Below are 26,142 nucleotides of genomic sequence, written 5' to 3' on the forward strand. Positions count from 1 at the left end.
GGGCATTGTACCTGCTGCCTGAGAGACAATATCCTCTATAAGGGAAGAGCTGCGACTTGCATTACCGTGTTCAACCGAGTCCAAATGAATTCTGTGTCCCAGACTGGGACCATCTTGGGTTTTGCCATGTTCACTGTGACTCCCAGGTGGTGAAACAAGCACATCACCTGAATCGCCTGGAGTAGTTGATGCCTTGTGGGTGCTGTTAGGAGCCAGTCCTCCAGGTAGGGGAACGCCCAGAATCCTTGCAGACCGAGATGCGAGACGACCACTGCCATGCATTTGGTGAACACCCAGGGAGGGGCAGTGGTGAGGCCAAAAGGCAGTGCTCTGAACTGGCAATGATCATTCCTCAGCCAGAAGTATAGATATTTCCTAGAGCGCCTGTCTATTTTGATATGATAGTATGGATCCTGGAGATCCACAGAGTGGGTAAGACAAGGTTCCCCCCGCTTGTTGATGTACCATACCACTGACATGTTGCCTGTCAAGATTGCAATTGTCCCTACAGGGAGGCAGTGCTGAAAGGCTTGCAATGTGAGGAGGACTGCCCGCATTTCCAGGACATTTATGTGCAATTTGGTCTTTGTAGGGGACCACATGCCTTGGGCCATCCGTTCTCTGAAAATGTCCCCCACCCCAACAGGGAGGTGTCTGTGGTCATTATCGCCAAAGGAGGTGGAAGGACAAAAGGCCTGCCTAGACAAAGATCATCTGTGAGCATCCACCACTACAGATGTAGTCTGAAAATTGCAGTAAGTTTGATCAGGGTTAATATAATGGTTGATGCCAGATGGACAACTGAACCGCCAGATTCCACTGGAGAACTCGCATGAAGAACCTGGCTACAGGCACCAGACAGATGGCAGCCGAGATGGAGCCCAAGGCTATGAGAACTAAGCAAGCTGAAGGAGATGGCGTGTCTAGTGGGCATTGTACCTGCTGCCTGAGAGACAGTATCCTCTATAAGGTAAGAGCTGCGACTTGCATTACCGTGTTCAACTGAGTCCAAATGAATTCTGTGTCCCAGACTGGGACCATCTTGGGTTTTGACATGTTCACTGTGACTCCCAGGTGGTGAAACAAGCACATCACCTGAATCGCCTGGAGTAGTTGATGCCTTGTGGGTGCTGTTAGGAGCCAGTCGTCCAGGTAGGAGAACACCCAGAATCCTTGCAGACCGAGATGCAAGACGACCACTGCCATGCATTTGGTGAACACCCGGGGAGGGGCAGTAGTGAGGCCAAAAGGCAGTGCTCTGAACTGGCAATGATCGGTCCTCAGCCAGAAGTATAGATATTTCCTGGAGCGCTTGTCTATTTTGATATGATAGTATGCATCCTGGAGATCCACAGAGCACATCCAGTTGTTCTCATGCATGAGCGGCAGAATGGACTTTACCATAACCATGCAAAACTTTGACTTCCTGACAAACAGATTCAAACTGCTTAGATACAGAATGGATCATAGGTCCCTGGTCGTCTTTGGCATAAAAATGAAGCATGAGAAGTTCTGCATCCTTATTGTTAAGTTGAGACCCGCTAGATGACTCTTTTGTCTAGAACGTTTTGTACTTCTAGAAGGGCATTCTCCCTCTGACTGGGTAGCATGTTAGGGGGACGCACCCAGGTGTGGGGAGGAGGAAGGGAATAGGTAACATAGTAGCCTATGGATATAATGTTTAACACCCAAGCGTCATTTGTTATATCTACCTAGGCTGCTGGGTCCAAGGATAGTTGCCCCACCCCGACTGCCTCCAGAGTAGGACAGTCAGGCAGTGCTTCAGGAGTGCTGAAAGGGCCTATCAGAGAAGATTTCCCTGAAGCCCTGGTTCTGTAGCCTCTCCCTCTGGGGCAGTGTCTGCCATTGAATCCTCTCCCTCTGCCCCTGGAAGAGGATTCATCTTGCAAATTGGGAAAGGCCCCTTGGGATTTGCAGAACCACATCTCCTTTCTGCTCCGTTGGTTCCTGGAAAAGGTCCACTGGAGGGAAGAACATTTGATCCCTACAGCTGACAGAGTCTTGCCCTCCTGTTCATTGCGGGCAAGAGTCTCCTTAACTGATGGTCCGAACAAAGAGGAACCATCAAAGATGGCATTAATGAACAACATTTTGAAGGGGTCTGCAAACCCACACAGTCTCATCCAAGCATGTCTTCTGTGGGCTATGCCTGAACCAGCCACTTGACAGGTTTCCTCTCCCATGTGGGCAATGAGCCTCATTCAGAAGTTAGCAATCGAAGCCATAGTATTCCCTGTGTGGAGAACTTCTTGAAGTTTTTCTCCAACAGCGACTGCACCAGAGATGTGGAAAGTTCCCTCACCAGGTCTCTCTGGAGGTGAGTGAAGTGTGCCAGGTAATTCAATGCTCTCAGTGGAAAAGTGGTTGAAGCATACACCCTATACCTATGTCTGTCCAAGGCCAGAGACTCTTTGTCCAGGGGATGGACAGCAGAGTACTGTTTGGTGAGCAGTTTCTTGGTGGTTGCTGACACAACAATGGCATCAAATAGGACACCTTTACGCCAGAAAGGATGATCATGGGGGAGGACTAAGGTACTTATCTGCACGCTTTGGGATTAGTTCCATGGTGTCAGGCTCCTTCCAAGCCTGGAAAGGGATGAGGTCAATAAATTGGTCCACCAGTGGGGTCACCCAGGATGTAGATGGTCTCATCCCGAACCCCTCCAGGAACAATGACTCCTCAAAGGAAGGGGGTTGGGAGGACCATCCACCCTTTTGCTTCAGGATTTCTAAGATATCTCCAAAGGAAATGTCGTCTGGTAGAGATCGTGGGGGGGGGGGGGGGCTTCCCCTTCATTAAAGTCGGTGTCCTCTGTCAAAGACTCCAAGGGGGAGTCATTGTCCTTCCTCTTGCAATGACTCATCCAGGGGACTTCTTCCACAGGTTACTGGGGGAGGACTTGAAAGACAGGGGAACACCTTGATGAGGGGTTGGCTGGAGGCTCTCAGGGAGGGGCTGACCATGGATCAGATAGATAAGAGCAAAGCTTCAATCCACAGAGGACTGGGAAGGGCCTGGCAGAGGAAGGACCATGTTTTGAGGTGTCAAGAAAGCCCTCTCTGCCACCTGGAATACAAAGGATGCCAGGGAAGCCCCCCACCCCAGAGGCCAAAGCCCCTAAGGAAGAAAGACAAGGCCACTCCAGATCAGACATCGACAGAGGGCACTGGACCCAAGCTATCGAAGGCTGAGGCCCCCAGAGAAAGGGATGGCTCCAAGAAGGACAAGGTCAGAGCCAACACCAACACAGAGGTTCCAGGACCTGCTCTGCTCGGACTTTATTGGAGGCAAGCCAGTCTGGGGCACTGCAGGAGTCAGAGAAAGGAGTATTCCATGATCCAATGCTGGTCCACTCTGGATCATCAGGCCCAGCAACTCCAAAGCGGAGCAGGTTGGAGGAGGAGGCTGAGGTATCAGGGTCAGAGCTTCACGGATACAACCTGGGTCGCAGAAGGCAAAATCCCCTGCTGGATCTGGGCTTTGAGGAAACATCTCATCATCCGATCCATATCAGAAGAGAGCCAAGAGGACAGGGAAGAATGTGTCGACCTCACTGGTGATGAACTTGGCCTGGTGGTCTGAGCAGGGGAGGGAGCCTTGCTCCTGTGTGGAGTATAACTCCAAGACCTGCGATCCGGGCGGGTGTGACTCGGAGTCTACTCCTGAGACAAGGAGCTATGGATCCTAATGACCTCCAACTGCCCCGAAAGACTGCTCAAACCTGAGGTCAAGAGATCTGGCAGGCTGAGAGGTTTAGTCAGTGCCAACTCCCCTGGATCCATGGAACCTCTCGGATCTGGAAAGAAGTGAACTGCAGATGGATCCGATGGGGAAGGATCTGAAACTTCCTTCATTTTTCAGAAGCATAAGCAGAGTTCCCAGGACTCCAGAGGATTGAAGAAGCCCTCTCAAGATGAGCTCACTTCTCCTATCTGCAAAGGCCTGGGGATTGAAGGCCGAGCAAATGTTGAATAGCATCTTCAAGTGCCCTGGACCCAAGCAATATATGCACCTCTTGTGGGCATCAGATTGGGGAATCTTATGCCCACAACAGGTACACCTCTTAAAACCGGAGGGTTTCCCTGGTTTGTCTGACATGCTGCCAGGTACTCACACAAACATGCACTCTCAGACACCACTAACTACAACAATTAGACTAAAAACTTAAAAATAGTGGTAAAGCATTTTTAATTTTAAAGAGAAAGGAGAAAGGGAAAGAAGAGACAATGAAAAGGGTGGGAAGGACCTAAAGCTAGCAAAAACTAAAGTAGCTTAGCAGGAGGGGAGGTAGTAACTAGCTTTAAGTTGAACTTTAGGTTTAACTATTTAGAGAGAAAGAAAGAAAACACCAAGAGAAAAATTCAAAAACTTTACCTAAACTGGAAGGTGGCTCACAATCGTGACTGTCTGTAATAGCGGCAAATGAGATCCGAGGGTTTGAGGAGGAATGAGGCACCATGGAACAGGGAGGAGTTTGAGGCTCGGATCGCATGTCTGATATATGGCCAGCTTGGTTCAGAGGACGGATCTGAAGATCCATTCATGATGCAAAATGAAATGGACATAAGATCTCCTCATTACAGATCCAAATATGGTTGCCCTACAGGAGGCATTAGCAGCATCACAACTGTATTTAATGGAACGGTGAGCCACCTGAGGCAGAACTCAAAAGAGAAAGTCTTACTGCCTGAATCAGGCATATTAGTCAAAATCCCCCAAGTTGGAAGAGAAAAGCCGGGGCATACCTAGTCATATGGGTCTGTTAATTAATGGCCCTGTAGGCCAAAGTAGCAGAAGTATACACTTTTTTTTTCCCAAACCTCTCCATAGCACAGCTGTCCTAATCAAAAGGTAAAAGCTTGGAAGAGGATACCAGTTTGGATGGCTCATCTGTGGATGTAGAAACAACAGCAGGAACAGATGAAGAACTTCTATATAAAAACTTCACGGGATCTTCAAGGACTTTATAAAATCTGTCTTGCTTCTTAGGGGCTGAAAGTCTGAAAGTCAGGAGACTGAGAAGCTGCAGAACAAGTATCCAAAAGAGTAGCTAAAACAAGAGGACTGCAAAAGGTCAGGGTGAGTCCATTTGAAAGAATTCATGGTATCTTTTTTGAACATCAGAAAGCTAAGAACAATCCCACTTAAAGTGTTCCACCATGCAGATCACTGCATCCCCAAAAGATAATTCTTCAAATGGAGAATCGGGGACAGTAAATCTTCCTCATCAGACCCCAAGGCGTGAGGAGAGGGGCTCTGGGAGGAATATGCCAAATATTTTTCACCAGCATCCAACGCTTCATTAGAAGAATCAGAATCTCTATGCCTCTTAGAAGGGGTGGAAGACCGGGGGCAGAAGTAGGGACACACAAACCTTGTGGAGGTTTGATGGCCATAAGGGCATTGAAAAGCCCCTGAATAAAAGTTCTGTCATTCTTTGTGAGGAACATTAACCACAGAAGCCACTTTTTTTGTTTCTTTTTTTAAAGGAATACCTGTTTTAACAAATCTAGGTGGTTCAGACACTTGTCTAGATTCGATGAGGGTACCAGGCACCTCTTCCCTAACTAATATGTGGGGAATCCTCCTAAGCTCCTCAGATATAATCAGACATGGTTTCCCTTCTACAGCTGCACCAGACATATGCACAGCCTTGTTGGAAGTGTGGGTAGACAGCTCCATGTTGGCCTCCAACTGCGTCACAACAGAGGGAATTAACACTGATACAAGACAGTCCTCGGGTTCTTCATCCAACCCAATGGAGATGACTGGTGGATGCAGGACAGCAACAGGATCAGTATGTGCCTTTTTGATTTTTTCCTTAAGTAGCAGTTGATCATCAGGGCAGTTGGATTTGGCCGTGGAACCCTGAGCCAAAAGCTTCAGTTGTTGGTTTTCTAAATATATAGAGAGGGATGACAGATTACTGCAGAGTTTCCTAGGGATAAGCCCCTGACAAATCTCACATTGTGTATGGTCATGTGTAGCACCCAGACAAAAAGGCACTTCAAATATCTATATGGGGAATCTGCCTCACATACACTCATTTTCCCTTCCTGGATGACATGAAAACAAACTACAAGGGGGAAAAAAGGAAGGTACCCTAATAGGGCACTTATCCTTAGAAGTGCACGAAAGATGAATCAACTTGATGAATGGCGTACAGACCAAATTCAGAGGTAGCATTCAGATGGGCGGCAAAGAACTTCTGAGGATTAGGTGTCTGTATGTCACATACGTACCTTATGCCTAGTGCATAGGACATGCGTCTGATGTACAACACCTGGAAGGTGTAAAGGCTTTAATATGCTGACTGGATGCTTGGCTATCATCCCAAGAGTAAATATATCCTGCTGAGGATAACATTAAGAATGAATCAAATAAGGAAGGACATATAAAATGTACTCAACAAAATGTGAGCCAGCATGTTGAAAGGAATTCTGTTTCTCATTCCTCCAACAACAGTAGAGCCCACAGACAGAACCTGCCACTGAAACTTTTTCTAGTGCATCAAAGGAAAACAATTGAGTGACAGAAAAAGCACAGATGCCGATGAGAAAAACAAGGAACACATTGGATTTGAACCAGAGACCAGTGTTAGGTGATTGACAAGAGGAAAAACTGGAAAGTCAGAAACCTGAAAGTAGAAAATAAACTGCCAAGGGATATTTCTATAAGATGCAGATGAGAAATAGAAATGTGCTACAACAAGAAGGGAAGGAAAAAAAAAGCCTGGAAGTTTGTGGAGTATTTTAGACTGTCGTCAAGGACCACATCACATCATTTTCCACATTGTCATTGAAGTCTAAAAGGATAATGAAGGAAGTGAAGAAGAAACTAAGTAAAAAAGCTTTCTTTCTTTCTACAATGTGTATACATTGTAAGCAAGAGAGTTATTTCTCTTCTCTTAATATGTGTACAACAAATTTCTTGAAATCAAATGCATGTTACAGTGCAAATGTACAGAATGCACAAATATTCTAAATGTGAAGGGGATGGGAGTTCTTATCAGGGACCATTGTTAATGTCAGTGATAAAGTAGCCATAGCTAGGGTGGGGCGAAGGGGACAACCTCCTCAGGCGCAAAGTGTTAGAGGGCAAAAGCAGACATCAGATCCTAATTACTCTGTAGTTCAATACCATTTGCTGTCGAACCTGAATGTTGTAATGTTTCGTGTGTGTGCTTGCTATAATTGAAGAGAAAAAATATTCGTTTCTCTCTCTCTTTTTTTTTTTTTTTTTTTTAACTAAAAGATGAGCACTGTAGCAATCTGTGCACAACATTAACTGTAGCAACTGCTTGTAGGAAAAAGACCCAATTGGCTCCTGCATTTCAGGAGCCCCAGGTACCTGATTCACAGACCCTTTTTCTTTTTCTCCTCAATAATATTGAGTTGTCATATCAAGGAATGGCTCCAGGCACTAGAGCCAACTACACCTCTAGAAAATAGGAATGTACTTTTTTTTTTTTCTTATTTACCAGCACAGCTTTGCAAATGGCTCATGCAGATATAAGCAAAATATCCAAAAATGACTGGACTGTGTACATAGGTTCATAGTTTGGTACTAGGATAACTGCCCTTGCGAGTCATTTTAAGCCTAGCCAATTATCCCTTGTGAGACTCAAACCCTGCACCTTGTGTTTGTAAGGCAAGCACCTTAACCATTAGGCCACCCTCCCAACCCTGTGGATTAAGAAACTTTAAAATTAGTACTTAAAGAAGGGACAGGTAGCTCAGTGAAAAATAAATGAAATCTGTTATACTTTAGTAAATATAAAATAAATAAATACATACAGGCAAAAACATTCCTCCACACTAATAACTACCTCAGTGTGATTCATAACGATACAGTATCTATTCATTTATTGACAGCCAGAGCACTTTTTTCAGTTAACTGAGAGTACGTAAGTTGTTTTTACATCTGGGATGAAAGCTGAGATGAGACAAGAAAGGATGGTGTGGGATCAGAATGGAAAACGAGCTCTGATGTGCATTGCCTGCATGAATAAACCTAACACTAGAATGTGTGAAGCCTGTAGCTGGCATTTAAATTCCACCTAAAAAGCTACTACTAAAGAGTTTAAGAGAATAATGAGAAAGGTAATTAACTTCTAGAAGGGAATATTCATGGGTGGGGACTGGAACCTGAAATGCAATGATGAAGATGCATCACGGAGAGGCAGGGTACAAGGAAAATATAACACAAGAAGGCAGACTTCTGAGGAAATATGAGACTATAGGGAATGAAAGATGTGAAATTACAAGCAAGAACCCGTACAGAATCTACATATTATTCTCTAAGGTAAAACAAATGGGCTAGATTAGACAGAATATTTCACAAGTGCATAAGTATTTAATTGACAGTTTTGAAACATTTGCATTTTCTTATAGAATACTCGGGTTACTTAGAAAAATACATAAAGGATCAGAAGCAAGGATCAGGGTGAGAGGGTTCCTCTCTGTCAATCTGGGTATGAACAGAGAAACCAAACAGAGGTATCCTCTTTCTCCTTTGTTATTTGACTTATATTAAGAGCAGCAAATACAAGGTAACCGCATATTCCAGAGTATAACTGGTAAAGTATTTAAGAAAAAAACAGTCTTATTTGCAAATATTATTTTGCATTTGATGTTGTCTTTCGGCTTTTCCCAGTTAGGGGTCGCCACAGCGGAACTCCAGTCCGCTAATGATTGGCAGTAGATTTTCACGAAAACCGAGGTGCCAGCTCGACGTTCAACCTTCAACGAAGGCACGCCCATTTACGCATGTCTTTCGAACGCCCACCCAACCACGGGGAGGACATGCAGACTCCACACAAAAGGCACTCCCCATATTTCATTGCTGTGGAATATTTTGAGACAGTTTCATTTTTTTTTAAGATATAAAGCACATGAAGACAAAACAAAGGCTACAGCAATAAGCCATGTTCCCACACGTGAACTAGTTCAGCAATACTCATACTTACGGCAAAAAGATAAGATGAAATATTTTGGTGTTTGGATTAGAAATTATTCTATTATGGCAGCTAAGGATATGTGGGAAGCGACTAAACAAAAACTTAATACAAAAAGAGAGAAGATGAAAGTTCATGACAATGGATATGGATAGCAAGGTATAAGCAGGGAAAATGTTTCTAGTTTCCTTAGTATTGTACACAGGTCAGGCATATTTTTATTAACTAGAAGAGAATTTATGGACCACAATTAAAGAATCGAAAGAATTTATTGGGGGGAGGGGTCAAGAGTTAAGTGGGATACTTTGTTTACACTTCAGAGTTACACAATTAATGTACAGCACAAGCAGAAGGCTACAAATCAAAGTGGAAGGAAAAGAAGTTGAAAAAGGGGGAAAGGTTCACAAAACACGGATTTTTTGATGCAGGCACTTAATATTCTGTATGGCGGTACTGTTCTCCTTATGTGCACAAAGTAGAACAACATATTTTGAAAACTTAGCCAATGTGAGAATGAAGAAAACAGACTTTACCAACAGGGATAACTTTAAAAAGGTGCACAAAAAAGAAGCAAGAGGGACTAGAATATATTCGTGAAATTCAGCAAAGGGACCATGTTATTGGGAGTAAATAACTACAGAAAGAAAAGTCACACTGTGGTATGAGGTCAAGAAGAAATCTGGACTGCAGGTTGGAGACTGCTTTCCCTAACAAGGATTTATAACGGTATCAACATAGAGACAGGGATGGGGAACAGGGTTAAATTAAAGACTATCTCTGGTTGAGTTTACAGTTATGTCTAGAACTGAAGTTATGGTTAAAAAATATAGTTATTAGGGCATATAAAATAATGCTCGACAACATTAAGAATCAATCAGAAAAGGTTAGACAAGGCTGTGAAATCAGAATGAAAACAGGAAAGGCAATATACAAAGAAACATGGGAAAGATATTTGTATGGCTCCCAAGCATGCAACAAAATCTAGAATGTTTAGGATTATTGCATGTGTTTGCACAGGTATTTTTATTCTCCAAGTAGATTTTAGAGATTTTTTTCACAGGTGGACAGCAAATGCTAGAGATGTAATTGGAAAGACAGGGGTACCTGGAAACATTTTTTTTTTTTAAAGTAACGAGTTGATAGATTTTAGAAACTTCCTAGCGGGTACTTTGTCAGAAATGCTGGTGGAACAAATTATTCTAACAAAGGAAATTAAGCTTTTGTGCTGGGATATAGAAGATGAACTGCCTAGACACAATAAGGTGCAACTAAGTGCAATGCTGTTGGCTGCCAAAAAAGAAATCACTAGGAAATGGAAATAAAAAAAAAAAAAGTCAACTGTAAAATAATTGCTGAATGTTGTACAGAAGATAAAAGAACTGGAGTTGGGATCTTTAGAAGAGGGAAAGAGTAAACTACAAATAAATAAGTGGAATGTTTGGGAATAATACATACAGAATAGTGTTCAAGAGGAGAGATATTTCAGGGAAGGCAGAACTTGAGCAATATGTAATATTAAATTGAATTAATCTTTAAGACAAAATCATGTGCGCAATGTGTACAAAGGAATAAATGTTGTAATGTTTTTTTCTCCTTTATATCTGAATGCATAGTCATACTATTATGCTTTGTGTGATGTTAATAAAAATTAAAAGATACATAAACTTCACAACAAAATTAATGTCAAAGATGGGGTGGTAGTTTTCCAAATTACTTGAATCAATAGATGATTTATTGAGTACCAGAATTATCAAGGGCTCTTCCGACACAGATAGAAAAAATCTTCATCAAGGATGATCAAAAAAGTGTGGAAAATAGTACCTACAGATCTGAGGCAAAACATAAGAAACCTTGAAGATCCTGTATCCAGCTGGCAGTCAATTGGATGCAGAGTTGAAAACACACCAAATGGCATCCTCTGCGTTTTTCAGTCTACATGCAAAAACAGTGCAGCCCCCTAACACCAAAGGAGTAAATTTCATACAAATCTTAAGGGCTGCTCAGCTTATCCATGTTTGAAAGAATGCTGCCAGATGACAATAAGCACCAAAGATCTCACTAAACAGAAATGTGTCTTCATACATCAGCTCTCCACTTGGTATACTAAATACTGGACATCCAAACTAAACTTTCTGCCAAACAAGCAAGTTGTCCTCCACTTATGTTCTAGCTGTCACTACATGGAGCTTATGATCAAACATGAGAATGTCTATATCGTCAACTATAGCCAAGTTATAGGAAAACCACTATAAGGACTGGATCCATTGCAGTTATCAAACAGAACAATCAATGTTATGCTAATCCTACTGTGGACTGGTTCAGAAAATTAAGAATATTTCAAAATATCAGTGGAAGCTCAAACCTGACATGAATGAGGTGATGGTCTATCCAATAACCCTGTTGCATAAAGAGATCCTTGGTGAGAAGACCAGCCTGAAGACCAAGTGAAAAGAAATACCAGCTATGTGGGTAAACAGCAGTGACAATGCAGTTAAAGAACAAACTCTCCAAAAGACTAAGCAGTTCCTTGGCAAGACTGTATGATTTATCAACACAGGCACTGCATTACAATCATCCAAAAATCAACCGTCTGGGACATTCTTGCACTTCATCAATGACAATATTAGAGAAATGCTGCAGAAGTGCTCCTAGGAAAATGGGTGGATATTACACAAGGAGAAATTACCTCTTCACCACTGTACCAACTATACACTCAAAGGTGGTGGAACTTCCAATACTCAGCAAGCATACTTCTAGCAATATAAAAAAAATGGCAAAACCATCATAGATACTACCCTGCCCAGATCAGTGAGATGAGAAACAGATGAGAAACACAAATATGGAGACAGTGCAACTGTATAAGTAAACTTACCTTAACAGTAGATGTTCGAATGATCACTGCTGTAGTAGCCCAAGTTATATGGGTTACATCCTGCTAAGGATATAACAGTTGGCCAGTTTCCAAACCTTCATGGCACCTTCCACACACCTAAACTATTAGACAGCTCAAACTAAGCTGGCTAAAACAATGATTTGACCACAAAGCCCTTCAAAGCTTTGGTGCCAACTGAGACAGGGAGACTAAGCCCTGACAGGATACTGCAAGGAAAAACAAAAACAGATGTCCACACTCTGGAAACAAAAAATGCACCAAAAAAACAAAGGGGATGGAGGGAGTGGCTACTACAGCAGTGATCATTCAAAAATCTACTGCTATGGTAAGTTTACTTACATAACCGTACCATATTCAAGACATTGTTCACTATTACAGTAACAAAGCTATATGAGTAGATTACCATATCTTAGAATGACTGACAAGTGCAATTTGAAATGATCAAGAGCCCTTGCAGAATGGTCCTAGCAAAGCCTGACCTAGACCAGAGAAGGACTCCAGCTTGTAGCACCTTCTAAAGTATTACAGAGGACCATGTTGCTGCTTCTAGAGTCCAGCCCTTTCCAAAAATCCATAAATGAACCAAAGGCTTTGGCAGAGTGTGCTGTGAACCTGCCTGGAATTGTTTTGTTGTGGTGGGAATAACAAAAGGTAGTAGCCTGAGAACACACTAGGAAATAATCTGCGTTGGCTGCTGTAGATCAATGTGCATGTATGTACCTTTATGAAGCTATCCAAGGGCTTGTATAAATGTATAAATACTGAGCACGTGCCATGACATTTTGTAGTAAGGTGTTGAGATGAAAGCATGCATGCATGCATGCAAGGTCTGTCTGTTAACTAGTTTGTTTGTATTCTGTGAAGATGCTATCCATCCTGATGTGTTTCTATGTATTAAAGGTCTAAACAAAACCCCAGTCTGCTTGTCATATGTGTTAGAGAAGCATGAGCAGCATGGTGCCAGAAGTGGCATGTCTAAAGGACATGGAGTCAGAAACAGCATATCTAAAGGGCATGACGTTAGAGACGGCTTGGCTAAACAACTTAAGGCATTTGTTTGGAACTGGTGGAATATAGATAGGGTTATCACCTGTCTCACTTTGCGAGTGACAGTCCCTTTTCTTTAGGCAGTTGTGTCCTGCAAAAAAAAAATTGAAAAAATGGCCAATGTTCTGAGATTTTTAGGACAAAAATGTTTTCTATATTTTATGTGATAGTTGCATAAAACAGTTATTTTGCATCTTAAACACCTAAATTTTATAATAAACAGAATAAGCAACTAAAATGCTACAAGAATAAGCTTTTCTTTAGGCAAAAAAGTGAAGTTCTGTCCTTTGTACTGGCCGTGGGTATGTTTTGCCCTGCAAAATCTGACGTATGTACCAAAAATGTCCCACTTTGGGCATTTGAAAAGGTGGCAACCCTAAACACAGGACTGAATCATCCTTAAAATGTGCATGCTTCACAAAACAGGTCAAAAACGAATTTCAGGTATTAAAACTTGCTCAGCACTATTTCTTATTCACATAATATGAAACGAGGCATACAGAATATTCTAAATATTTGCATAAACTGATATGTACGATATTGGTAAAAATATTCAAATTACTAAGGAACATTTTGAAATAAAGTCTGAATTGCATAAAAACGAATAAAATAAAGGGAAATAACCACATTTTTGCAAAGCATGTATTTTTTGTATTAAATTATTAGAGTTATCAGAAGTGTATAAAGTGTCCACATGTTTGTGCAGTGTTATAAAGTTATTTTGCAAAAGTACAGCCATTACAGATCATACTTTGCAGATTACAGCCATTACAGAGCACATTTCACAAAGTACAGTATTTTGAAGAGTTTATTGTGCATTTGAATGTTGTTACAAGCTCAAAGAACAGTTTGTTCATTACAAAGACCATATTTTCAGTGTGTTTGTGTACACTTTGTGGGCATGGCAGACACATTCTTTGAAAATCCAGTGCAGTTGTGTTTGACTGAGAACTGGAGATTGTTTGAGCAAGAGAAAAACATTTTCATACAGGCTGCATTTTCTGATACAGATGACCATACAAAGGCATTTATTCTACTTAATTTAGCTAGGTCAGAAGCCACAGAAAGGGAATGTTCATTTGTGTATGCACCTGCTATATATACAGGAGAAGGTATCATATTGTTATAAGGGCTGAGTCAAGGGAAGACCCTGAATGCTTAAAACATAAATTTAGAGAAATGTGTAACCTCCAGACAAATGTTACAATGGAAAGGCACTTACTTTACACAAGGGATCAAAAGCCTGGTGAAACTTTTGCAGCATATATAACTGACCTGAGAAATAAAGCTAAAATGTGCAGTTTTGGTGATTTAAGGGATGAGTTAATAAAGACAGACTTGTGTGTGGTATAAAAGATGATGGTGTGAAAAATACTTTGCTTCGTGACAGTGATTTAACTTTGAATAAGGCCATTGAGATTTGTCAGACATACAAACTCACAGAAAAGCACACAAATATGTTTACAAATGAGAATAGCTCTAGAAGGCACAGTGACAAAGCTCATGTTGATAGTATGCAGCACGTAGTTAAAAACAAACAGGCCCAAGCACATAGCAGCAACTGTATCTCCTGCAGCACTCACGGGTAAACCCCAGACCTTTTGAACAAATTTCAGAGTTTGCACAGTCTTAGTAAAACATAAGAGTGAGTCAGCAAACGCAAAGCATGGGCCCCAACTTAGTTTCATTGCCAACTGCCATAATTGTGGTGGAAGTCATGAATCTAAAAGGGAAAAATGTTTAGCTTTTGGTTCACAATGTCACAAATATAATAACTGGAATAATTTCAAAAGGTTTTGTGAATCAAAAGGCCCACATTCGTTTATTAAGAGGGAGCATTTTAAGAAATGAGTTGATCAATTAGAGAGCTGCAACCCCCTACTCTCTATGCTGATGGTGTGTCAATGCTTCATGAAACAGTCAATGCAGTAGATTTAAGGGCAAATAATGAAGTATTTTGTACTGTTCAGAAAAATGGCAAGCCCATAGAGCTCAAAGTTGATAAAGGTTCATAGGTAGGTACTAGGCTATTGGCCCTAGGGCCTATATAAGCCTAGCCAAATGGTACCCTGGCTTTTGTCACCCAAGAAAATTATTTTCCTGTGCCCCTGTCAAGCAGAGCCACAGAAGTGATCCCCAGGGTGAATTTCCTATCTCCCATCCAATCATCAAGGTTTTTCTTGAAGAGTGCTAATGTGGATCTTTGTTTGATATAGACAGTTTGTTCCAGAGTACTGGAAGTCTCTGGGACAGGGATCTATCCCTCCAGCATGTTCTGTTTATTGTGGTGACAAGGTTTAGGTCCCTAGAGCATGTAGCTCGGAGGGATTGGGATTTCTTTAAGTGGAGCATGTCCAACAGCTCTGGGTTTGACATAGCTTTGCATGTTAGGCAGAGATCACCTCTGAGTAGGCAATATGCGACAGAGTAAAGCTGGAGTTTTTTGAGACAGTCTGCGTAGGGCATCTGTTTGAGGCTGGTAATCCACTTTGTGAGGTATTTCTGTGGCTTTTCCAGTTGTTGTAGATGTCTTGTGAGGTACAAACCAAAAGGGGTGTTGTACTCTATAATGGGTCTAATGAGTGATGAGTAGAGGGGAATGATGACCTCTTTTTTCCTGGATGAGAAACCTTTTGTGATGAGGTGTGCCACGTAGGAGGATTTCCTGACTATTGTGGCAATGTGATTATCAAAGGAGAGACTACTGTCCACCTGTGTCCCAAGGTCTCATCACACTTTTGGTGTTAAGCAGACTACCGCCTATGTGGTAGTTCATAGGTACAGAGTTTTTACCAAAAAGGATGACAATGCACTTTTTGGCATTGAGCTTGAGGCTATGGCTTTGACGCCAGGCATCTGTCTCAGTGAGGCCCTTTTGTAGGATGTCCACATCGTTAGGAGTTTTGATTATGGTTCCTAGTTTGCAGTCATCTGCGAACTTTGTTAGCCTAAGACCTTCTGTGCTAGCTTGTACTTCAGAGAAGTAGATACCAAACAGGAGAGGACCTAGGACTGAACCCTGTGGTACTCCACTTGTCAATGGTCTGAAGTTGGATTTACAGTCTGCTACTTTCACAGTGTGGGTTCTGTCAGTGAGCCAGTTGGCAACCCATCTTGTGACACAGGGATTTATACCTATTTTAGTGAGTTTATCTATAATTCCAGAGTGGGGGTGGTGTTGAAAGCCTTGGCGAGATCTAGATAGGCTGTGTGAACCCCCTTACCCTCATCTACGGCTTTGGTGACTGCTTCAAAGAAGTCTATCAGGTTTAGGAGACATGATCTGCCTTTTACAAACCTGAACTGGGTAGGGTCCAGAGTTTGGAGATTACCAATGTCATTGTTTATAAGTTCCATGATGATACATTCCATAGCCTTGCAGGCCAGGCTCATCAGGCTAATGGGGCAGTAGTTCCTGGGGTCCGTGGTGGCTCCCCCTTTGTGGAGTGGGATAACGGTTACTGTGCGCCATTCAGTGGGCACAAAGCCTGAGGTGAGGCTATGATTGAACATGGTACTTAAGTGAGGTGTCAATTTGTTCTGTAGTTCATGTAGAATGCAGCCTGGGATGTTGTTAGGTCGCATGGATGCTGTGTTCTTGGCTTTGGAGAGTGCGTTTTTTGCCTGTGCAGCCGTGATTACAGGAACGTTGCATTCTTCCGGTATACAGATGGGCCCTTTAGGGGATAAGAGCGGGTTAAAGTTAGCAGTGAACCTATCTGCCAGGATGTTGGTAATACCAGTTGGTTCTGTATATATAGTGCCATTGTGCTACAACTCAGAGCAGATCTGAGTGTTGCCATTGAGATTCTTGACATAGCTATAGAATGTTTTGTGGTTGTCTTTAGAATCAGTGGCAATTTTATTTTTGTAACTAGGTTTGGAGGATTTTATGAGGGATCTCAGCTTCTTACTGAGGCTGACCATGGAGTTCCTCCAATCATGGGATTGTACTATTTTTTGCAACAGTTTCTTTCTTCTGTTGTAGTGTTTGTTTATGGCAGGGGACCACCAGATTGGCTTCCTTTTTTTGGAGGATAGCATCTTGGTTCTGTTAGGGATTGCATGATCCATGCACTTGTGTAAGTGCTTATAAAGTGCAATTGTATAGGATTCAGCAGTCATACCTCTATTGTCTGTCAGCATGGGTGTTGTGAAGTTTGCCACTTCTGGCTTAAGAAGCGTAAAGTTGGCTTTGGAGAAATTTTTTACGATGATTTCCCTAATGGGGGGTGGGGGTGGGATGTGGATGTCTAGTTTGATTTGCTTGTGGTCGGATCTGACCAACGAGGAATTGACCTCTGGTGTTGAACACCGGTTGCCCATGTTGATAATGACCAGGTCTAGGATATTGCTGCCCCTGGTGGTGGTGTGGATAAGTTGATTCAAGGCGCTGGAATTTATGAATTCCAGAAAACGTTAAGCACAAGAGTTGGTACATGAGTAGTTTTCCCAGTTAATGGTGGGGTAGTTGAAATCACCCATTATTAGGGTGTTAGGTTGTACCCTAATAATTTCCAGTGTATCAAGAAAAGAAAAGTGGGAATCCTGGGGCATGGTGGGGGATCTGTAGCAAGCTACAATTTGGATTGCGGTCTTGCCCAGAGATAGTTGCACTTGGACAATCTCAGATGCATTATGCTGAGCAACTAGCCTGGAGGTGTGGATATCCTTAATGAATATGGACATGCCTCCACCATTAGTGCTTCGGTCCAAGTTAGGTGGCCGAAATGTGTGGTATGAATTATAGCCTGGTAATGCAGGGGTGCTCTATGGAGCCTTGAACCAGGTCTCTGTCACTGCACAGATGTCGATGTTCTCCATTTTAAGGAGTGCATCGAGTGAATGCATTTTGAGGTTTAGACTTCTAGCATTAAGTAGCATTACCTTCAGATTTTGCTTGCTTGTACCTGTTACGGTGGTGAATTTGTCATTTGAATCTTGCCTAAAAAAGGCACTATAGGGGTGGCAAGAGCCTTAGCCAGTATCCAGAATCCCAAGGGCGAAAGGTGCAGACCACCTCTGGCAAAGCATCGTGGTTTGTCGATCATGACATCCTAGGCAGACAGATACTAGATCCCCTTAGAATGACACTAGAAGCTTAGCCAATTGTTGAAGTCAATCATTTTGTCCTTGTACTGTGGTATCATTCTGGATGCTACTCAGGGCTAGGGTCATACCTGCTTGGGCTACAAGATCGGACAGCTCCTCTATGTCTCTTTTCATGTAGTCCAGGGAGGTACGTCTCAGGTCATTCACACCAACATGGACAATGACAGATTTATATTTGTACTTGTTGTGCAGTGACCTGAGTGCATGCGTTATGTGGTGGATCCTGACACCTGACAGGCAGCTGATAGTAACTTTCTCCTTGTTTAGCCTGGTGAGTGGAACATCAGTGTGCCTGACTATAGAGTCACCAATGACTTGAGTGTTGGATACGTTGTTATGCCTTATGGGCTGTGGTTGAGTGGCACACTGAGTTTGTGGGCTATGTGTCATTTGGGTTGTGTTGGGGGGGGGGTGGAGGTTGCTTGCGTTTCTGCTTTGGAGGTCCCTGTTGCTTGGGTAGATTTTTTTTTGAGAGCCTCCATGAATGTAGGTGTGTATTTTGTGTTTCTATGTGTGCGTTTTGGTGGTGTAGGTTTTGAGCGACTATGTGATGCGTGTGGTGTGGTGCAAGTGTTTACCTTCTCCTCTTGACTGTCTAATCCAGTCTTGGGTGAAGAGAGCTTTGCTTCCAGTTTGCCCAAGTGCAATGTTATGTCATCAGAAACATTTGCTAGTGTGTGTCATGGTGAATGGCTTGATTTGGCAACGTGTGCAAAGCTTGTTGCTTATGGAGGTGAAGAAATTTAAACCAAAGGCTCAGTAGTGCTTTCATGTTACTCTGCTGGAAAATGTTAGGACTTATTATTCTATGTGGTCAAGAGGCATGTCCAGTCATTATCAGGGCTCAGAGACAGTTTGAAAATGGGACCGCTTTCATTTAATAAGGAAGTCCACCATGTTCGCTTAAAAGGTCACTACTCTAATTTCGCCCAGCACATTTTTTCTACCTATGCTGATCTTTTACAAGACAAACTAGGCAAACGTCAAGTTGTGTACTCCATGAAGTTAGACCCAGAGGTCAATCCAGTTATCAGGCCAGTGCGTAAAGTTCCATTAGCCATGCAGGACAGAGTCAAAGCTGAGTTAGATACAATGGTGCGACAAGGTGCGATTTGTCCAGTTGAAACTCCAACTGAATGAGTATCTTCCATGGTGGTAGTTCATAAGAAAAGTTCAGATGACATCAGAATATGTATTAACCCATGAGATTTGAAGAAAGGAGTAAAAAGACCTCACCATCCAATGCTCACAGTCGAAGTCACAGCCTTGATGCCAAATGCCACTATTTTTTCAGTCTTACAAGCAAAGAGTTATTTTTGGTAAATTCAGCTTGACAAGAAATCCTCATTGCTAACTACAGTCAGTACTCCATTTGACAGGTACAGATTTTTGAGAATGCCATTTGGGATGAATTCTGCAAGTGAAGTCTTTCAACGTGCAATGGAGCAAATTTTTTCCGGGTATCCTTGTACTATTATAGTTGATGACATAGGAAGGAGATAATGGTGAAGCTGAGCATGACAGAAACCTCAGAAAAGTTCTAGAAAGAGCACGTCGAGTGAGTCATAAGCTCAATCCACAGAAATGCAAATTTAGGCTACAAGAAGTTACTTATGTTGGTCATTTATTTATTAGTATAGGCTTATGACCAAACTGTTCAAAACAACAGCCATTCTTGAAATGCCAGCTCCAGACAATGTTCAAGCCCTGCAATGTTTTCCTGGCATGGTCAACTACTTAGGCAAGTTCATTCCACACTTGAGCCAACTTTCAGTACTGCTTACAGAGCTGACATCCAAAGATATATCCTGGTTTTGGTTAGAGCAATACCAAAAAGTATTGGATTTCCTGAAGCAGAGAATTGCTAGTCCACCAACTCTCATATTATGATGCTCACAAACCAATAACACTTTCCTGTGATGCTTCAAAATTTGGTCTTGGTGCAGTCATTCTACATGAGGATCAACCTGTTGCCTATGCATCGAGAACTCTTACCCAAACTGAAATACAATATACCCAGATTGAGAAACAGCTTTTGGCAATTGTGTTCCATGATTATGTTTATGGTAAACCTATCCAGATCAAAACAGACCACCAACCTCTAGTCACTATCTTGAGAAAGCCTATGCATTCAGCTCCAGCTCAAATGCAATGTATGACAGAGATTGCAAAAGTATAATTTCAATCTTGTCTACCAGAAAGGCAAACTTCATCTTGCTGACAGATTGTCCAGATTGCCCAAAAACACCACAGAACAGCATGAGAATGAGAACCTTGATTTTGAAGTCATGGAAGTGAGACATTTTTCTTCCACACATCTTGATGAGTTGAGAGATCACAAAGCCACAGATCCAATTTTACAAGGGCTCAATCATGATCACTCAAGGATGGCTGTCAAAGCAATCTAGTTTACCTCAAGAAGTGCAACCTTATTTCCATACAGAGATGAGATTTTGTCTGACAATGGTATCATAATGCATGGTCCAAAAGTAATTGTTCCAAAGTCCTTGCAACAAGAGTACATTACTGCCTTGCATTGTGGTCACCCAGGGAGGGCGGCCACGGTGGTGCAGTGGTTAGCATTGCCACCTCACAGCAAGAGGTTCTCTGGTTCGATTCTCGGCTGGGGTGCCTTCTGTGCACAGTATGCATGTCCTCCCTGTGGTCGCATGGGTTTCCTCCGGATGCTCCGGTTTCCTCTCACATCCCAGAGACATGCTGTAAGTGGATTGGACACTCTAAATTGGCCCTAGGTGCATGTGTATGCATGTGTGTGCCTTCTGTGGAAGGTTGGGTGCCAGGCTGGCAACTCGACACTGTAAAACTCTACTGCCAGTCAGGAGCGAACAGGTGATCCGCTGTGGTGACCCCTAAAAGGGACAAAGCCGAAAGAAGAAGAATTGTGGTCACTCAGGGACCAATTCTAACAAAAGAAGAGCGAGAGGGCTAGTAGTTTGGCCTTCTATGTCACAAGACATTGAGACAGCACTTTCATCTTGTTCAGTGTGTAATAGTACTACGCCACATCAACAGAAAGAACCACTTCAGCTAAACCAGATTATGGAACTACCTTGGTCAACAGTAGCCACCGATATCTTCAAGTAGAATGGTCAACATTATTTGGTATTAGTAGACTCTTACTCCAGTTGATTCAAGATTGACTTACTTCCTAACCTGGCATCCAGTACAATCATTACAAAGATGAAGCATCACTTAGCAGTACATGGTAGACTGTACAAAGTTATTTGTGACAATGGCACACAGTTAAGAATCAGACTTTACTTATGTCACAAGTAGCCCTGATTACCTGCAGTCAAATGGTTCAGCATGGTTCAGTTACTAAAGAAGTCAAAATGAGATAATAGTGATGTTTTCCTGAATCTCTTAAATCTTAGCAATATTCCTTGTGATAAACATCTTGGTTCACCTGCTCAGAGACTTCTGTCGAGACAAACCAGAACCACATAACCAATCAGTAGTCAATTGTTGGTTCCATGTGTCAAGAACAACAGGTTAGTGAAAACCAATCTGTTGAAGAGGCATTTAACCTAGAAGGCCTACTATGATAAAAACAGCAAACTGTTCAATCCATTAAGAGAAGAAGTGGTAAGGATGCAAATGTCCAAAGGTTATGATCGGATTAGTGTCATTAAGACTACTGGTCCAGATCAGAGATCATACATTGTGGAATCACAAGGAGCAGCTTTTAAGCAAAATTATAAGCATTGTGAAACCGGTGTCCAAGCCTATATCATAGCACATAGACTGTGAGAAAGACTATCTCAGAGTGAGTTGTCCGGTGTTCCAATTCCAGAGGAATTTCCAGAGGACATTCCCATTTCTGTGATGAATCCAGAAGTTCCTGATACGGAGCTGTGCACCTCAGACTGTCCCTGCTGCTAAATTTGGTCCAGACTGTTATTTCACGAGATATGGTCGCATCTCTAAACCCTGTAACAGATATGAAGCAACCTGGACATGAACATTGTGTTTTGTTTCTAACATCTACATTAATGTATGTCTAGCTCTAATATTGTTTTTACAAAGGGCAATCTTTTTAAGAAGAAGGATGTTGATTAATGTGTGTGTATGTACCCTTAAGAAGCTATCCAAGGGCTTGCACAAGTGTATAAATACTGAGCATGTGCAAGCTACACTGCCATTTTGTTGTAAGCCGTTGAGATGTAAGCATGTATGTATGCAAGATCTGTCTGTTAACTAGTTCATTCGTATTCTATGATGATGCTAGCCATCCTGATGTGTTTCTATGTATTAAAGCATCTAAATGAAACCACCCCGCCTGCTTGACATGTGTTAGAGAAGGATGAGCGACAGCCCCATTGTCCCTTCTTACTTTCAAAAGAAATGAAAAAATGATTGGAAGTTCTAAAAGATTTTTTCAGTCAAGATAGTACCCAATTTGTCTGTGGACACCCAAGATATTAAGTATCTTCATTCCCTCATTTTTAGGTTTAGGGAAGAATACAAGGAGATGGACAGTTCGGCTTAAAGTAAACTCAGATACCACCTTTAGGCATAAAAGAACGATTAGTTGTCAAACAAACCCTGTCTCTGTGAGAAATGAGAGAAGGCTGACTCACCATAATAGCTTGCAAATCAGATATCTCTCTTCAAAGGTCAAAGCAATCATTAAGACTGTTTTCCATGTTAAGAAACAACACAAGCCTTGAAAATGGTTTGAAACAGGTAAACAAAAAACTTCCCAAACACTGTCTTCCAACACCACGTGAAAAATCCACTACGAAACCTGCGTTTGAAATATTTATTATTTCTACCTATATAAAATCTCATATACATGCAGGTCGCAACTCAGAAAATACAATGCTATAATGAACAATGACAAAAAATATAAAATATAAAAATAATATACTAACAAATGTAAATATAAAAATGTATAAAAAATCTCCAAATAAAGAATTATGTTAAGCTTTATATAACTAACAATGTTAAAATAGTTAAAAATAGTTAAAAAATAAAGTTTTGACTTGTAATTTCGATCTCAAAGAACTGCACATGTATTTGCTCATAAAAGCAGCAAAGTCTCAAATCTAAAAATACAAATGAGAATTCACCTTAACAGATTTTTCAAGCGTAGGACACACATAATCGAATTACACTCATTCAGGCCAGGAAACTGGCAGGCATTCAGTCTCAATTGCCAACAAAGCTCTAACCTTTCCAATCTAAGTGACTCCAGACCACCTCTTCCATCATTGTATAGTTGTTGTACGACGCTAAATTTGAAATTATGTGTGGGCTGTTCTAAAATGTGTCTTGCCAATGCATTTCTGGATTTACTATTGTTAATACTATATATGTGTTCATATATGCTGTCCCTTAGTCTTCTGTCGGTTTTGCCGACATAGAATGCGGGACAGTGGGTGCAGCTTGCCAAATACACTACTTGCTTACTGTTGCAATCATATTTGTCCTTGGCTTTGATCTTAACATCCCTAATACAACAACTGTTACCCTCATGGATATATTTGCATTGGTTACACATATAACATTTGAATGTACCCAGTTTCTTTTTCATCACAGTTGGCACCAAGGATTTTGTAAGACATGTTATCGATCTTAAACACTGAGACATACAGTGAAGTGTCAAGGAATGAGTTAAATATAGCTATGAATAGAGTGAATTCCTTGTTGTATGATTTATATATTGAAGGGCGTATTGACAAGAAAGTGTTTGAATTCTTGAAGATGCCAGCACCGAGACTACCTATTATTTTCAGAATTCCGAAAATTCATAAAAGTGTAGCAGACCCACCAATGAGGCCATTAGTAGATGCAAGGGGAAGTATGACATATGCTTGCGCTAAAGCTGTTGACAACATTCTTAAAAAATATGTTGCCCAAGAGACCCAAATTTCAAAAGATTCCTGGTCCTTTTTGCAACATATTAATCAAATTCCATTTTCTGAAAATGCCTTATTTCTGACAATAGATGTCAAGGATTTGTATTCTTCGATTCCCCACCAGGAAGCCATTGAAAGGTCAGCACGTTTTATGCAAACCCATAATGCCCCTAGAGATGAAGTGAACTTGGTGACATAATTGTAAGACATAGTACTGTCTTACAATTATGTCACCTTTAATGGTAAATTTTACCATCAAAAAGTGGGAGTTGCGATGGGGTCCCCATGTGGGGCCAGTGTGGCTAACACGGTCATGGCACACTGGGAGAGACAACATGTCTTACAAAATCCTTGGTGCCAACAACACATAAAATTTTATACACGATTCTTGGACGACATTTTTGTGATGTTTGTCGACCAGGAATCAGAGGCACTGAGAATGATAGACATGTTTAATAACAGCACGGAGTTTTTGGAATTCACTTATTCTGTACACAAGGACAAGATTTCATATCTTGACATTGAATTAAGGAAAGATTATAGAGAATTACTTTATTTAGCAAAAATTTTTCGTAAGAGTACTTACTCAAATTCCTTCCTTCATTTTTCCAGCTGCCACCCTTTTTCACAGAAGAAATCTGTGATTAAGGGGCAGTTAGTTAGGGCAGCTAGGATGTCCACAAAAGAGGAGGATTTTATAGCCGAATGCGATATACTAAAGAACTTTTTCTTACAGAGAGGTTACCCTCTAGATTTGTTCATGACCCTCCTTGAGGAAGTGAAAGCTAAGAGACATGGAGGAGTGTTCCCACCAATTTTGTGTAATAAAAATATGACTTTGGTTTGTAGTGACAAACAGGGGTCTGATGAGTTGTTCAGCCCTTATTGCTTTATTTCCACTTTTGCCATGGAATCCTTTGAAATAGTTAACATCATTTGTAAGAATTGGGGGTTACTGCTGAACCATAATGAGACACGTACAACTTTCCCTGAATGCCCATAAATAGTTTTCAGACGTGGTGCAAATTTGAAACAAATCTTAGAAAACAGAGCCACTGTGATGAAAAAGAAACTGGGTACATTCAAACGTTATATGTGTAACCAATGCAAATATATCCATGAGGGTTAACAGTTGTTGTATTAGGGATGTTAAGATCAAAGCCAAGGACAAATATGATTGCAACAGTAAGCAAGTAGTGTATTTGGCAAGCTGCACCCACTGTCCCGCGTTCTATTGTCGGCAAAACCGACAGAAGACTAAGGGACAGGATATATGAACACATCTATAGTATTAACAATAGTAAATCCAGAAATGCATTGGCAAGACACATTTTAGAACAGCCCACACATAATTTCAAATTTAGCATCATACAACTATACAATGACGGAAGAGGTGGTCCGGAGTCACTTAGATTGGAAAGGTTAGAGCTTTGTTGGCAATTGAGACTGAATGCCTGCCAGTTTCCTGGCCTGAATGAGTGTAATTCGATTATGTGTGTCCTACGCTTGAAAAATCTGTTAAGGTGAATTCTCATTTGTATTTTTAGATTTGAGACTTTGCTGCTTTTATGAGCAAATACATGTGCAGTTCTTTGAGATCGAAATTACAAGTCAAAACTTTATTTTTAACTATTTTTAACTATTTTAACATTGTTAGTTATATAAAGCTTAACATAATTCTTTATTTGGAGATTTTTTATACATTTTTATATTTACATTTGTTAGTATATTATTTTTATATTTTATATTTTTTATCATTGTTCATTATAGCATTGTATTTTCTGAGTTGCGACCTGCATGTATATGAGATTTTATATAGGTAGAAATAATAAATATTTCAAACGCAGGTTTCGTAGTGGATTTTTCACGTGGTGTTGGAAGACAGTGTTTGGGAAGTTTTTTGTTTTCCATGTCAAGAACCTCAAGTCAACCAGATGAGCTGGTTCAAGGAGGAGCGACCATTTTTCTTTGAGATCTCTTATTTATTTATTTATTTAATTAATTAATTAATTAATTTATTTATTTATCATTTGTTGACCGGGAAAGTCCAACTAGGTTCCACAGAGCCTGTTTTCAGAGGAGGCCCAGGGAGAGATGCTCCAGACATGTCTTCTTTAGAATGTGGGAGGAAACCGGAGGAAACCCACTCAAATGCAGGGAGGACATGCAAACTCCGCACAGAAGGCACCCCAGCCGAGAATCGAACCAGATAACCTCTTGCTGTGAGG

General features: G+C 41.3%; 1 protein-coding gene across 1 annotated transcript in view; it reads right to left on the reverse strand.

Annotated features, from left to right (window-relative positions):
* The window catches only part of TTC21B (tetratricopeptide repeat domain 21B), a 3,240,027-nt gene that overhangs the window by 1,219,889 nt on the left and 1,993,996 nt on the right, over nucleotides 1–26,142 (reverse strand). The window contains exon 19 of the mRNA XM_044075355.1: nucleotides 5,520–5,921. Coding sequence (XP_043931290.1) covers nucleotides 5,520–5,921 — 402 coding nt within the window. The remainder of the gene's footprint in view (nucleotides 1–5,519; nucleotides 5,922–26,142) is intronic.

The sequence above is a fragment of the Protopterus annectens genome, chromosome 6.part1 (assembly GCF_019279795.1).
Source record: "Protopterus annectens isolate FY-2018-M chromosome 6.part1, PAN1.0, whole genome shotgun sequence".
NCBI lineage: Eukaryota > Metazoa > Chordata > Ceratodontiformes > Protopteridae > Protopterus > Protopterus annectens.